Raw genomic sequence first — 14,411 nt, forward strand, 5'->3', positions numbered from 1 at the left:
TAGGAAGAGCAACCGTGTGGGTGTGACGAAGTGGCACTGAGCTACAACGGGAACTTCACACCCACAGGCGTTTACTCCTCCCAGCAACCTGCCCACCCAAGGAGGAAGGAACTGAGGCTGGGGGGAGGCGAGCGGCTCCTAAGTTTTGGAACAAGGATCTGCCTTGAAGACAGTCTGACTCCCAAGTCCTCCACCTCACCCATCTCTGGAGAGGCCACACAGCACGTGAGGAGAGCAAGCTAGCGGAGGCTCTAATCCTACCTGGACCACTTTCTAGTTGCCCTGCACCTGCTTCCTCATCCACAGGACAGGAATCATCAAACCTTACAGCTCACGGGAGCAAGCGGGTCAACCGCCGTGAAGCGCTTCCCAGCAGGGCCTGGTATGCAGTAACTGCTCTGCGGTGCTTTCGGAGGTAATGGTAATCAGGCATCTGGAAGGCCACTATCCCCCAGATGGACTCAGCAAGAGATGCGCTATCCCTGCACCAAAGGGCTGTGCGGCAGCCTAGGCATGGCTGTGCTCCTCCAGAAAATGTCCCCCGAGGGCACCACAGGAACATGAACTGGGGACTCGGGGGCCTTCCGAAGGAGACGGGGGTGAGGCAGGAGCAAATGGCTCAGGGGAAAGTCGCTGTGTGACTTGGATTGGCTGGGACCACACCCCAGGACAGTTGTATAGGCTGGGGCCAGAGAGGAACAGAACAGCAAGCCCCCAGGATGAGCAGTGGCTCACCTGAGAAAGTCAGGACTGACCCCCGGCTCTGCCGGCTCCCTGTGGACAAGCTGCATATGTTCCCACGCCTCTGCTTCCTGCTTATCAACAAGGCTGGTGAGTCTGCACCAAGGCTGTGGGGATCAAATGCAGCACGTGGGTGAGTGTTGATCAGCCCAGCCCTGGCATGGGACAGGGGCTCAGGAAGCAGTGCATCACCAGGGCACACTTCTCTTCTGTCTTGTTCCCATCGAGCCCCAGCACACTCCTCCCAACATGGTCTGAGCTTTTCTTATTCCTAGCACCCATTTTAAAAATAAGGAAACTGAGGCTCCATGAGGTCACAGAGGAGCCCAACCATGTTTTTCCCACAGTCTCCAGTCCGATGAAGGAGACAGCGTCCAGCAAGTGGAATGGACGTGGGGCCACTGGGGGGGCAGACGCCCTGGAGGGCGTAATGTGTGACATGCCCTGCCCCCGAGCAGGGGAGGCCGGGAGCAGACTGCACCTGCCTCTGGGGCCACTTCCTGGTGGGAAGCAGGAATGTGCAGCAGGGAATTGGCCAAGGAACAGGGTGAGAGCCCCAGGGAAGCAAGAGGGGCCAAGGTGGCCAACCCCAAACACACAGGGAGAAAATAGTGTCAGCAGGACGGCGACAGTGGATGACCAGGAGGCGGGCGAGATGCCCTTTGTCCTGATGAAGAAAAGTAGGGCACCAAATCTGCACCTATCACATGCTGGAAACCCCAGCTCAGGCATCCCCATCCCACCAGGCAGGCCCGAAAACAGCTACCATCTTGCCTGCATTTTGACTGACAATACAACTTTGTTTTTCATGACCTCTGAGCTGCTTTCCAGAGGACAGAATCATGTTCTTGTCCACAACAGAAAGAACACAGAACAAGTCAGTAGCCAGCATGAGAACCCCAAGGCGGCGGGCAGGTCACTGTGCGGTCAGGACCTGGGAGGCTGCTGGGGAAGTGGGGTGGGGACAGGGAAGTGACCAAGGGACTCAGCAAGATACCTCTGGCTGTGCTCAAAGGTGAGTACCCAGGTCAAAGTAACAGGCAGAGGCAGGGTTCTCCACCAAGGCAGGACTCAGTTCAAAGGCCCTCGGGAGTCCCCTTTATCAAGTGCAGCAAAAGGGTTCCATCCCTTGTGCTCACCCGAGCTGGGGGAAAGGGTTGCGCGTGCCTGTGCTGAGGGTGTGGAGGCCACACTAGAACTCAGTGGTGCCTCATCAGTAAACCTGTGTCTACACAGCCAGGGGGTGGAGACGGCCCAACCATGACCTGGTTCAGCCCCCATGCTACACCCGAGGACACCGAGGCCGCACAAAGCACCTACCCACAAGCCCATGTCTCGCCAGTGGCAGAGCCATTTCTCCAGACTATACCTCCAGAGAGCCGCTACTGCCCTAAACACGCACACGGCCATTCCAGGGCCTTCCCTCCTCCTCCTGAAAATGCCACAGCCAAGGGCTGCATGGTCCTCACTCACCTGGAACCTGTGCACCAACTCCAGGGACTGGCTATCATTCTGGTCAGCTTCAAGGATGACGTCGGTCAGCTTGTGGATGATGACGTCCAGAGGGCCCTGCTCCTCGATCGGCCGGCTAAGGTTCAGCTGGGAGGCAGGGAACACAGACAAAAACAACAACTTCAGCACCTGAGTCCACTGCCCCCATCCTCCTGTCCACCCCGGGGCACATCACCAGAGGACCCTCAAGCCTCCCTGTAGCACTCTGGAGATGGGGCAGGAGGGCTGACATGGAAAATACAGACAGGACAAGCAGGGCAAACCCTCCAAGACCCCACAACTCTTCTCTCCTGCTAACTCCTCAAGGGCACGGCCCACGTTTGTACTTCTGTTCCCCAAGCCCCATGCTACCCAGGACGCAGAAGACACATAAGAGGAATCAAGGTGACGGTGTCAACAGGCCAGGCAAGTGATGCTGAGAAATGGCTTTACAGAGAAAGGCTTTTCTGAACACATTCCATCTGCCCAACCACCTAGGGAAACTAGGGCTCCAAGGGGTTAAGTAAATGACTCACGTCATACAGCCTGATCAGAACTTAGATCTAAGCGGATACTGCTTCTGCTAACCTATAAAAAGTCTTGGCAAAGCTGTGGTCCTCAGGAATCTAGAAGCTGCTGCTTCGAGCGACCAGCCGCTTGCACTTCACACTGAAATCTGGGCTCATCGGGAGAAGCGAAGGCGTGCAGGGCTGCCTGCAATCTGTTCCACGCTGCTCCCCTGCTTTGCCGGGGAAGGTGTTTATTTTTGCAAGTGCCTGAGGTTGGGATGATCTGTCCCCAAGGCCTCTGGCCAACAGACAGTCAGCGTCACCTGACCCCAACACAGGAACACTTGCCAAAAGCCGGGGCAGCCTGACACCCGCTGCCTGACCCGCCACATGCCTCCCTCCCAGCCCACAGCCACCACCAACTGCAAGGCCAGTGCCTTGGAGGCAGCAGCGCCAGCCCAGTACCTGGCTGACCCCCAATTTGGCCTCAGCAGAGGCCAGAGAAGGTCACAAGCCCCACCCCTGCTCTCATCCCCACCCCCAAGTGGGTTTCCCTCCAGGATTCAAGGCTGACTGTTTTAAAGATGTTACTAAAGACATCATAATGACAACTACAAATGCTCACTGGCAGTCGGCACCACACTCAAAGTTTGCGTGCATTTCTTTCATTGTATTTAACAATCACTATGAGAAGTGATTTTACAAATGAGGAAAGTAGAGGACGGAGACTTTTAAAACCTGCCTAGGGTCTCACAGCAGGAAGGCGGTGGAGCGGGGACACAAATTCAGATCTCAGGCTGCGCTTCTCATTCCATTCCCCACTGCCTGCCCCCACAACCCCGCTCCCCATGCCTGCTCTGTGCCCTAGGCAGCTGTCCTCTAAGGCCACAACCACCTGGCTGCCTTCTCCTCTGGCCAAGTTGGGCCAACTGGAGGCACAACAGAAGATGGGCAAGAAGGAGAGAGGGAGGGGTGTACTTGCAGCATCCTCACGCCCTGACCCCCTGCCATATTTCTGGCAGGAGACACAGTCCCCATGGAGCAGGGCAGCCCCTCTCTCAATACTACCGCCTTCCCTATGGCTCCAGGTACATTTTGGTCCCCTTGTCCCCTCAGGCCTAGGGGTGGTGACAGCTCTCAGGGCTTGTTAGCAGGGAACTTTGTCCTGTGCTGGCTCTCGGGCCTGCCCGCACCCTGTGACGGTCCCTTACTAAACTCTTCTCTGTTGCACCCCCGCAACGGGGCAGCTCTTGTCTGCTGGTGTCTTTAACTCCTCTTTCTTACTGTTTGCCAGGAAAGATGTTAAGGGATTTCCCCTATATAGAAAAAAAAAATCCTTTAGACCTCACAATAAGAAACTACTAAGGAATGCTGTTCCCTCCCCATGGTGACAGGCCTGTGTACAAAACAACACAAAATAAAACCAAAACCAGGCTAGCTGAGAAGTTGCCCATCTCTGGGGCTCTTGGGTGAAGAAGGGGATGGGAAAGACACTTCCCAGTATCTCCTGAGACCTGGCATTGGCTCATCCTCACGGCAAGCCGAGGGGCCGGGGAAGACGCTCCCTGCTGCACAGACCAGGACACCAACGGCCCAGGAAGGAAAATGACCAAGCAGGGCCACGCAGGTGGAGCGGCCAGGATAGAGACTGCAGCAATGCCCACGTGTCAGCCTCCACAAGCAGCCCGCTGACCTGGGCTTGCCATCCCCTGGGGCCTCAGTTTCCCCTTTGATAGAAAGAAGAAACTGCAAGAGCTTTGCTGGGCTCTGCAAATTACACTCCACCCAACACCTCTTCCCAGAAAAAGTAGAATCTGAAGGAAGGTAGAGAGGCCATGGGCAGAGAACACTGGCCTGTCAGACAGAGCCAAACACCAACCCATTTCCACTACAGTCTGTGGCTCCAATGGGACAGGCACCACCAACGAGAGGCCAAGACAGCTACGAGCGCAGGCGGAGCCGGGCCACAGGAGCGACGCATCCAGGCCTGCAGAACCCCCATGCCCGCCAGGGAGACGGGACACCGCATCTCCAGCCAGCCCTCCAGGTTTCCCTGCCTGGGAGAAACGGTGGGGTTCCCTTGGTGCTGGGGAAGGAGGTGAGCAGAGGGGACGCCCTGGTGTCCTTGCCTGGCATCGGCCTGAGGCCCGCAGACCTGACAACCGTGGCTGTTTGGAAAATAAGCTCTCCGCATCCCTGGCGCTCTGCTGAAGGTAAACAGCTGAGCTCTGGAAACGGGCCACCCTCCTTCGTGTATTTTCCAAGCATTTTCATGTCAGTAAAACCCTTTTGTGAGAACAGCAGCTTGGGACACACAAGGCCTAGGCCGCTCTCAGGTGCACCCGCCTCTCGCGGTGGCATCTGTGCTGGGTACCAGCAGGGTTGTTGGCAGCTCTGGTGGCTCTTCCTCAGGTGCCTGACATGCCACAACTGCCCTGAAGGGGCCTGTCCCCTGAACACACTGCAAACGGGCTGCGGTCTCCCTCCACTGGCTGGAAAAGAGATGGGCCCTTGGGTGCGGCCCTATAGGAGAAAGGGCCCGGCTCCTGAGACTGGGGAGGCCATGGAGGAAAGGACACTGTGCAGGGGGATGCCCGAGGGGGAAGGGCACCACAGAGGCATGTCTCGCAGATGCCATGGGGACAGAAACTCATTTCAAGGTTGTCATTCTGCTTTTCTGACCACACTCTGCCCCCAGAAAAGAGAATATTCCCAGGGACTTCTTGTCCTCCTCAGAGGATGGGGTCTGGTTTGTCCCTCTCAGCAGGAGCAAGAGTGTCTCAATGAAAGGCTGCCCGCCGGGACCTGAGGTCTGTGGGCGCTCTGTTTCCAAGTCACGCCATCTTGCAGGGCCCATGCTGGATCCTGCTCTGTGTGGCGCTTGGAGTTCAGAACTCGGAGAAAACAAGGGGCCACTGTTTCCCTCAGGGACGAAGGCAGAGACTTACTAGAGGTGGGGGCAGGGCCGGGAGACAGGACAAAGGCCTACAAACCCCAGTGGCCCCAAAGTCCTCTTTGACTTCCAAAATGATTAACCCAATCGTACCCAGCCTGGTAACCAAGCTGAGCTACGTCCTGACACTCCGTCTCTCCCAGGACCTGGAACTGGGGAGGGGTGGGCCAGGCAGACAGGCCTAGAAACCCATCCCCAATCCACCAGCTTCTGAACAAGAGCAGGTCACTGAGCTGTGGAGTACCTCCGTTTCCCTAGTCATAAAATGAGGATGCTATTAACCCTTCCCTGCACCTCACAGGATTGTTAAGAGTCCCAGAGCAAAAGTTCAATCCTCTTTCACATTTCTCAACTCGTCTCAGCCCAAACAGGAATAATTAGTGGCTCCCTTGTGTTCCCCACAGCCCCAGAACCCTTTGCACATCCCTCCAAGATTGCACTATAACCCCAGTTATGAAGCTGATTCTTTAATCCATTGTCTCCTGCTCCAGAGCTGGAGGCTGCTCTTCCTCTGTGGTATCATATAATCTTTCTGACCCAATTCCTCAATTTCTCAGTAACTGGTTTCCAGTTACTCAGGTAATGGAGAGGGCTGTGTTGCCACCATCCTCTAGGAATCTCAGTTTCCTTGTCTTTAAAGCAAGAAGCCTCGTGATCCCAGCACTAGCACCCACCTCTTGCAAACTTGCTTGGTGCCAGGCTCTGCTCTAAGCACTTCACATGCAGTGAGTCACTCAATTCTCACAATGGTCTGAGATGCGGACTCACGAGAGGCGCAGGGTGGTTAAATAACATGTCACAATCTCACAACTTCACACCCACTCTTAGCAGTACCCAGCCAGTGACACTCAATAAATGTCAGCTATTGTGTTTCCCTATACTTACTATTCTTATTATTACTGATCGGTGGAAACTTCCCAAAAGTTTTGTCCCAACCAATAACGGGTGAGAGGGCTGAAGTCTGACTTATTCCTCTGCCCTCTCCATGGATCTGAGAATCTGGGACAGAACTGCCATCACCAAAGTTCAAAGGCCTTGCCAAGCAGAAGCAGGTCTCTTCAGAAGAAAAAGTCAGATCTGGAAACCTCATGGACAGACTTCAAAAAGGACGCTGTGGCCAGACATAGTGGCTCGTGCCTGTAATCCCAGCACTTTGGGAGGCCAGGCGGGCAGATCACTTGAGGTCAGGAGTTTGAGACCAGCCTGGCCAACATGGTGAAACCCCATCTCTACCAAACAACACAAAAATTAGCCAGGTGTGGTGATGGGCACCTGTAGTCCCAGCTCCTTGGGAGGCTGAGGTGGGAGAATTGCTCAAACCCGGGAGGCAGAGGTTACAGTCAGCTATCATGCCACTGAACTCAAGCTTGGGAGACAGAATAAGATCCTCACTCAAAAACAAAACAAAACAAAACAAAACAAAAACAGAAGGAAAGGAGCTTGGCCTTGGAGGACTCCATGACACACAGTGGTGTGTTTTCAATGGGTTTGATTCCAAACGAAGCCTGGAAAAGAGGAGATGGAGGCCTTTCCCTGGCAAGTACAACTCTCACTCTCAAAGGAGCCCCAGAGAGGTGAAGAGCTAGAGGTCACCGGGGGCTGCCACCAAGACCAGCAGCCTGGGACAAGGACAGTACTGGTCACCCTAGCAGCCTCTGCCCCAGGCTGGGGAGGGAAGCTGTTGAAAACGCTCTCTGACCCAATTCCCTGATTCCTGAGTAACTGGTTTCCAATTACTCAGGTAATGGGAAGAAACAGCCAACTCCTGAAGGCATAAGAGTGGGTAAACTTTTCTCTCTAAGATAAAGGGTCGAGACAACTAAATGGCCTAAGGATGGCGCTACCTTGTAGAGCCGAAGTTCTGGGAATTTATGAGTTGACATTAGACCCTGAAAAGTTACACCCATTCGGCAAGCACAGCTCCTTAAGAATAGGACTGGCCCTGAGTTCTCAGGATGGGCCAGTCCTGTTCTGCATTCTCAACACTGGGTGTTGGAGGGGCGGGTCCAAGAGCAGGCAAAGGATAAGCACACCCACTCCTGGGATGCTGGCCTAAGGAAATGATCAACAGGTGAAGGCCACTTCTGGCCTAGGGAGAGTCACTGACAACATACTGACAAGAGAAAAGACACAGAGTGCATGTGCGAAAATGGGGTGCTGGCTAATGCTGGGCATGCCACTACAAAGGGCTAGTCACGAGCCACTGAGATGGTGTGGCTGGGCACAGTGGGGCACACCTTTAATCCCAGCTACTCATGAGGCTGAGGTGGGAGGATCATTTCAGCACAAGAGTTTGAATGCACCCTGGCCAACATGGCAAGATTGCATCTTTTTTTTTTTTTTCCTTTTGAGACAGAGTCTCGGTCTACCATCGAGGCTGGAGTACACTGGCATGATCTCCACTCAATGCAACCTCCGCCTCCCGGGTCCAAGCAATTCTCTGGCCTAGCTTCCCGAGTAGCTGGGATTACAAGCGTGCACCACCACACCCAGCCAGTTTTTGTATTTTTAGTAGAGATGGGTTTCACCATGTTGGCCAGGCTAGTCTTGAACTCCTAAACTCAAGTGATTCACCTGCCTCAGCCTCCCGCAGTGCTGGGATTACAGGCGTGAGCCACTGTGCCTGGCCATATCTCTTAAAAAATGACAACAACAACAACAAAAGCAGTCACTGAGATGACAATGAAGAGGTCTTGATAGAGATATGGGTAGGTGCTTGAATTACAACCACATGAACCAACACTTACTGTGGAAAAGGCTGATAAGAAAACTCAGAATATGAAAATAAAAGGACTGTGAGTAGCAGCCACTTTTCTGTTTTTGTTTGTTTGTTTTGTAGAGACGTGCTGGGTTTCACCATGCTTGGCCAGGCTGGTCTCAAACTTCCGACCTCACATGATCCGCCCACCTTGGACTCCCAAAGTCCTGGGATTACAGGTGTGAGCCACCACGCCTGGCCTATCAGCCCCTCTTCTGGACACAAGGCAGGACTGCACTTCCTGATTCCCTGGTAAATGGGTGATCATGTGACTCATTCTGGCCAATGAGCTGTGAGTGAAAATAGAACATGCTGTTTCCTGGGCAGAGCCCGTAACTGCAGGAGTGAGGTCTCCAGAGCCCTCTCTCCCCTCTGGTGCAAGACCAGCGACCTTCCAGATGCGGCTGCTCAGTTGTGGATCTCTGAGTGAACAAGATGGACAGAGCCTCTAGCTGGCCCTGTGGAGATGTGGCATGAGTGTGGAATAACCCACGGTTTTCAGCTAAGATTTTGAGGCTGTTGGTAAATACGGCACAACCTAATCTGTCCTCATAAAATAGGTGGTCCCCCTACCCCAAGCTTTTCTTTTTCATTTGTTGAAACAAAGGAAGGACGGAAGGGAAGGGAAAGGGAAGGGGAGAAAAGCAGATTAAGGCAAACAGGCCCCGACAGGTGACTGCAAGGTTGAGAACGGAATTTAGTTGTGATTTTTTTCACATTGTAGTTTAGTATTTGGATGAGAGAGGAATGGGGATTTATCCTGTAAGAGGAAGATAACTTGTCAGAGTCCTTAGGAGCAGAAGGCAGGAGCCTCGATAGAGCCACATCACGGACGTGGCTACTCCCCAGCATCCCAGGAAAGCTCACCCCTAGCAGTCCCTTCAATCTGCCAGATGAGTCCCTCGATCTGTGTGTCTTGGCCAAGGGGCTGCTTCATCTGTGTTATTGTTCACAGTGGCACCTGAGAGGCTACAGTTAGAGCTGATAGGAGCTAACCCCTCCCTCTGTTGCCAGGCACCAATCTAGTCCTGTCCCGGGGGGAAAGTATGAATCACAGGCTGGCAGAAAAAGAAAAAAAAGGGGGGCATAAAAGGGCTGGCAGATCTGGACCCACAAGGCGGGAATCAGAGGCCACGTAACAAAGCCTGACCGCACTCTGTGTGTGTTGTGGGGAGAGCGGAGAGGATCCCACACATTAACCTCCTGTTGCCAGGCCTGGAGGAAGGAACTTACAGAATCCTCTTGCCCGCAGCACTCCTCCATGGCTGGCCAATGCTCTTCTTCCCAGGCCACCTCAAGCACAGAGGTGCTCCCTCCCCAGGGAGAAGGATGCCCAGAGGTCAGAGGGCAGGGGCTGAGCCTCCAGCTGTGCAGCCTGGGAAAGGGTACATCCCTCCCCTCCCCAAGCCTGCTTCCTCGCCTGCAGAGTGAGGGTAAAGAAATATCCTTCCTATAGTCGTGATGAGCACACAGCCAGGGCCGACCGGCGATTACTTCCCTCTGTGACTAGAGCTGACTATGCTGCACTGGTGTCAGCAAATAGGACTTTCTTCCTCACACGAGGCTGAATGTTCTCTGGCCTCCTTTGGCTTTCCACCGGCATGATTCTGATCATCACCTCCACCAGAACTACCGGGGCCCTTATCATATTCCAGGTGCTGCACTGAGCAAATGACAGACCTAATCTCCTAAGTACGTAAACTCCATGTCCTTAGGAGGCAGAGGCCACTGTCGCCATTTCACACATGAAGCAAGGAAGTCAAGAGGCAAAACAACCGAACTGAGGCTATATAACCAGCAAATCTCCCCCAACACCCCCAGGTCCCTGTGGCTCCAGGACACAGGCTCCTGAGCTTTCTGCCTTCATCAGGAAGGGGAGTGGGCCGACAACACAGCCAGCTGGACGTCCTTTCCTGACGTGCAGGGAATGAGGCTGGGGGGAGCTATCATGTGGTCCGAGATACAATCTGAGGGGGCCAGAAGCAGGGAAGCACCCACAAGCACAGCGTTGCCAACCCAGACGTGCCCCAGCTCCAGGAGAAGAGGACAATTCTGAAATCCTAGTTGGCAGGCCTCAAGTTTTCAACCACACCATCTCCTGAGAGCCACCTAGGTCAGGAAGCCAGAGCCTGTCCAGGGCTGGAATCAGGGTCTTTCCATCCTGCCAGCCACCGACACAGCACACCACTGTCAGCTTCGCGAAACTCTCCAAGCTGAAGGGCCTGGCACTGGCACCCCAACCTGGAAAACAAGGGCAGGAACGGAGGCTGTGGGGGCGAGCAGGCAGTGGTAAGGCCTAGCACCGCCCACGTTGTTGTCTTTCTATTTTAGTTGTGGTGGTTTCGCCAGGCATAAAATCCTGACTTTTATGTAATTCAAATGTATATTTTCATCTTTTGATCTTTGCTCCCTAGACTGTTTTTTAAATCAGCCCATGGTTTTCTCAACTATTTTTACATTTTAAGTTGTTATCATTAGATCTTGGATCCACCAGGAGTTGTTTCAGTGGAAGACTGAGGTGTGCATCTGTGTACGTTTTCTTCCCGATGGGCACTCAAGTGTCTCAACAACATTTACTTACCTATCTTTTACCCACTGTTTTCAAATGCCAATATTTTCATAATTCCCACATATTTTGGACTCTCCATTAATTTGTCTTGCATCAATACCACATTGATTTGGTTTGGTTTTCTTTTTTCCACACTGTTTTAATTACAATAGCTTCATAATACAGTTTAATACCAATAAGAGCTAGGTCCTCCATTTTTCACAATCTTCCTGACCAGTCATGCTCATTTATTTTTCCTACACACCCTTACGAATAGGACTTGGAGCTGGGAGCGGTGGCTCACACCTGTAATCCCAGCACTTTGGAAGGCCAAGGCAGGTGGATCGCCTGAGTCCAGGAGTTTGAGACCAGCCTAGATGACAGAGTGAGACCCCATCTCTAAAAAAATACAAAAATTAGCCAGGCTGGTGGTGCACACACACCCATGTCTATCATCCCAGCTACTCAGGAGGCTGAGGCAGGAGCATGGTTTGAGCACAGACTGTACCACTGCACCCCAGCCTGGGGGACAGAGTGAGGCCCTGTCTAAAAAAAAGAAAAAAAGAATAGGACTTGGATGGAGAATTAGTTATATTTATGTATCAATTTAAGGAAAATCCATGGTTTGGTCATGAATCCTCTTAACCAAGAACACCACATTATTATATTTGCAGCTGATATCACAAATGACTAATCTCTCTCAAATATAATTAAGATCGTACAAACTGATTTTTTTAAAAAGACAACCTAACACAACAGAAAACATGAAAAAAAGATACGTTTGAACGTAAGTGCAGAAAATTAACTACAAAAGGCTCCCAACATATAAGAAAATATTCAACCTCATTCATACAACAAATGCAAATTATAACTACATTAGGATATCATTTTTTTATGCACCAGATTGTTGAAAGTCAGAGAGACGGGTAACACGCTGTGTCGGCCAGGTCTGGGGGGATGTGAATTTGACCATCTCAACAGGCAGCAAGTTGGTAATATCTGTCACAATTTAAATGCATAACCTTTCTCATCCAGGAGTCCCACTTCCAGGAGCTGATCCCACAGGGTGAACTCACCCACATATGCACTTACGCACATTGCTGTACTGTTTGTAATCGCCAAAAATTAATAACTAAAGTCCAACAAGAAGGGACTGAATCACTTATGATGACCCATATGGTGGAAGACCATGCAGAAGAGAGCGGGGAGTGCTTCCTGTAGTGACATGGAAAGATCTCCAAGAAGGTGCCGATCACTGAGTATAGCACACTAGAATATGTATGGGGAGGGAAAAAAAGGGTTACACAAAATCAACATTTGCCTGTACAGTAAGTCTTCATTGAACATTGGGGATAGGTTCTTGGAGGGGGCGGCATCAATTGAATTGTACAGCAGGTCCTCAAATAACATCAATTCCTTCAGTGTCACTTTTTTATAACAGTGAGAAAAAAATTGGTTTCATTATATATTTTGTTTAAAGTCACAGTCCTCAAGAACCTATCAAAGACTTAAGTGAGATCTTACTGGATATGCACAGAGTATGTGGGGATATGCACAAGAAACTGGTCAGAGTGGCAGCCACCACAGGGGAGAGGACCGGGGGCTTGTGGGACCAGGGTGAAAGGGAGACTTCTCATCATGTGCTCCTGGAAATTTAAAACCAGTAAAATGTCTTATTTACTTACTGCAAGTTTGTAAATTACCAACTGAGCAAGCAGTCTTTAGGAAGAACACACGTTTGAAGTCTGAGAGTCAGACAGGCTTAGTTTCAAATCCAGCCAATAATTAACAGCCATTGAGCACCTCTGTGCACCCAGCCCAGCTCTAAGCACTTTGCATGAACTATCTCACTTAATCACCTCAATGACCCCATGAGGCAGAGCCAATTATTATTCCCATTGTACAGATGGGGACACCAAGGCAACTCGCCTTCATCCACATAGCTAATGAGGAAGGAGCTGGGAGGGGCCAGGCCAGGGAGGCAGACTCTGGGCTACACAACTGGAGAACCACACTCCAGATGTTCCAACACAGGGACACGTCTACAACATGTGCATGCACGTGGACAACCGTGTACATGTGCCTCTCAGGACTCCTCCGCAGATCTCAGAGCCCATGCACTAGCCACTGAGTGAGCAAGACAGTCATCAACAGAAAACAGAAATGATTTTCACTGCTGTCCAACTGCCCTTTCCCACCAAATGGCACACATGACAACCTGAGGCTCACCCAGGGCCACCTGACCCAGCTGCTCTGGCTGAGCACAAGGGGCTCACTGAAAAACCCTCCCTGCTCTCAGTGCCCGAGGAATCCTGGCTTTCCTCTCTCCAACATCTGGCCTGAGGCTTCAGTACTTTCCAAGTCACCTAGATTAGAGTGCAGTGGGGGAAAAAAGGGGCTGGTGCTTGGCTTTCTACACTGAGAGGACCTCAGTGGGAAACTGGCACTATGGGCTCACACATCTGCTGGCTCCAGCAGCAGATGCTCTCCCATAGCCACACACTCAACATGCCCTGGTTCCCTTGCATGTGCACAGGAGCCACAGGACATGTCCTGGCCAACAGAATGGGAGCAGACATAGTGGGTGCTTCCAGGCCAAGCTAGTTCAAGTGTATGATAAACAGCATGCCTTCCCTAGACCTCATTCATGTGGCTGACGAAAAACACTGGATGACAGAATAACCTGATGGAGTGAACCCAGATTGAGTCACTGCTTGGAGACGCCACCAGTCTCCACTGGACTGTGACATGACCAGGAAACCAACTCCCAGAGGTACAGGGCAGCCTATTTTAACACCTTTGCTCAGCCTGTTAACGAGCTCTCCAGCCAGGACAATCTCTCCCCAGGCACTGTTCACTGTGTGCCTATGCCAAGGATGGCTTTGGAACTCAAGTCCCAGGTACTGGAAGCAATGGAGCAGCAGAGGCAGCTGTGGGCAGACCTGGGCCTTCAGTCAGTGATCTTCAACCCCCTGGAGACACTGTTTCCTCACTGGTACAATAGAGCCGATGACAGATGCCACCAGCATTCCACAAGACCGTGTTGGTGAAGCCTTAGCACCAAGCCTGGGCCAGAGCAGGCCCCCTGCAGGCACCCTCCCCAAGCAGGTGTCAGCTCTCGGACACTCCGGAACCTCATCAATCACAGTTCCCATTGGATCTCCCACCTCCAATGCCAAATGGTAACCGCCTTCAGGTTCAGCTTCGGCATTTCTAAGCCTCAGCGTCCCAGGCATGATGGTGGGGCTGTGGCTCCTCCCTCCCACTGAGAACACTTCACTGCCTCCTCACAGTGGTGCCTACTCAGGGAGAACAGAGAGGCTCAAGCTGACTGAGCTTACACCACTGATGAGTTGCAGAGCATTCTCGTTAGCCTGTGCCCTCTCCCTGAGGACAAGGACTATGTCTTAC

General features: G+C 52.3%; 1 protein-coding gene across 1 annotated transcript in view; it reads right to left on the minus strand.

Annotated features, from left to right (window-relative positions):
- The window catches only part of ITPK1 (inositol-tetrakisphosphate 1-kinase), a 182,511-nt gene that overhangs the window by 73,671 nt on the left and 94,429 nt on the right, over positions 1 to 14,411 (minus strand). Inside the window, exon 3 of the mRNA XM_010384507.2 lies at positions 2,215 to 2,340. Within this exon, the coding sequence (XP_010382809.2) occupies positions 2,215 to 2,340 (126 nt within the window). The remainder of the gene's footprint in view (positions 1 to 2,214; positions 2,341 to 14,411) is intronic.

This window comes from Rhinopithecus roxellana, chromosome 5, assembly GCF_007565055.1.
Source record: "Rhinopithecus roxellana isolate Shanxi Qingling chromosome 5, ASM756505v1, whole genome shotgun sequence".
Lineage (NCBI taxonomy): Eukaryota > Metazoa > Chordata > Mammalia > Primates > Cercopithecidae > Rhinopithecus > Rhinopithecus roxellana.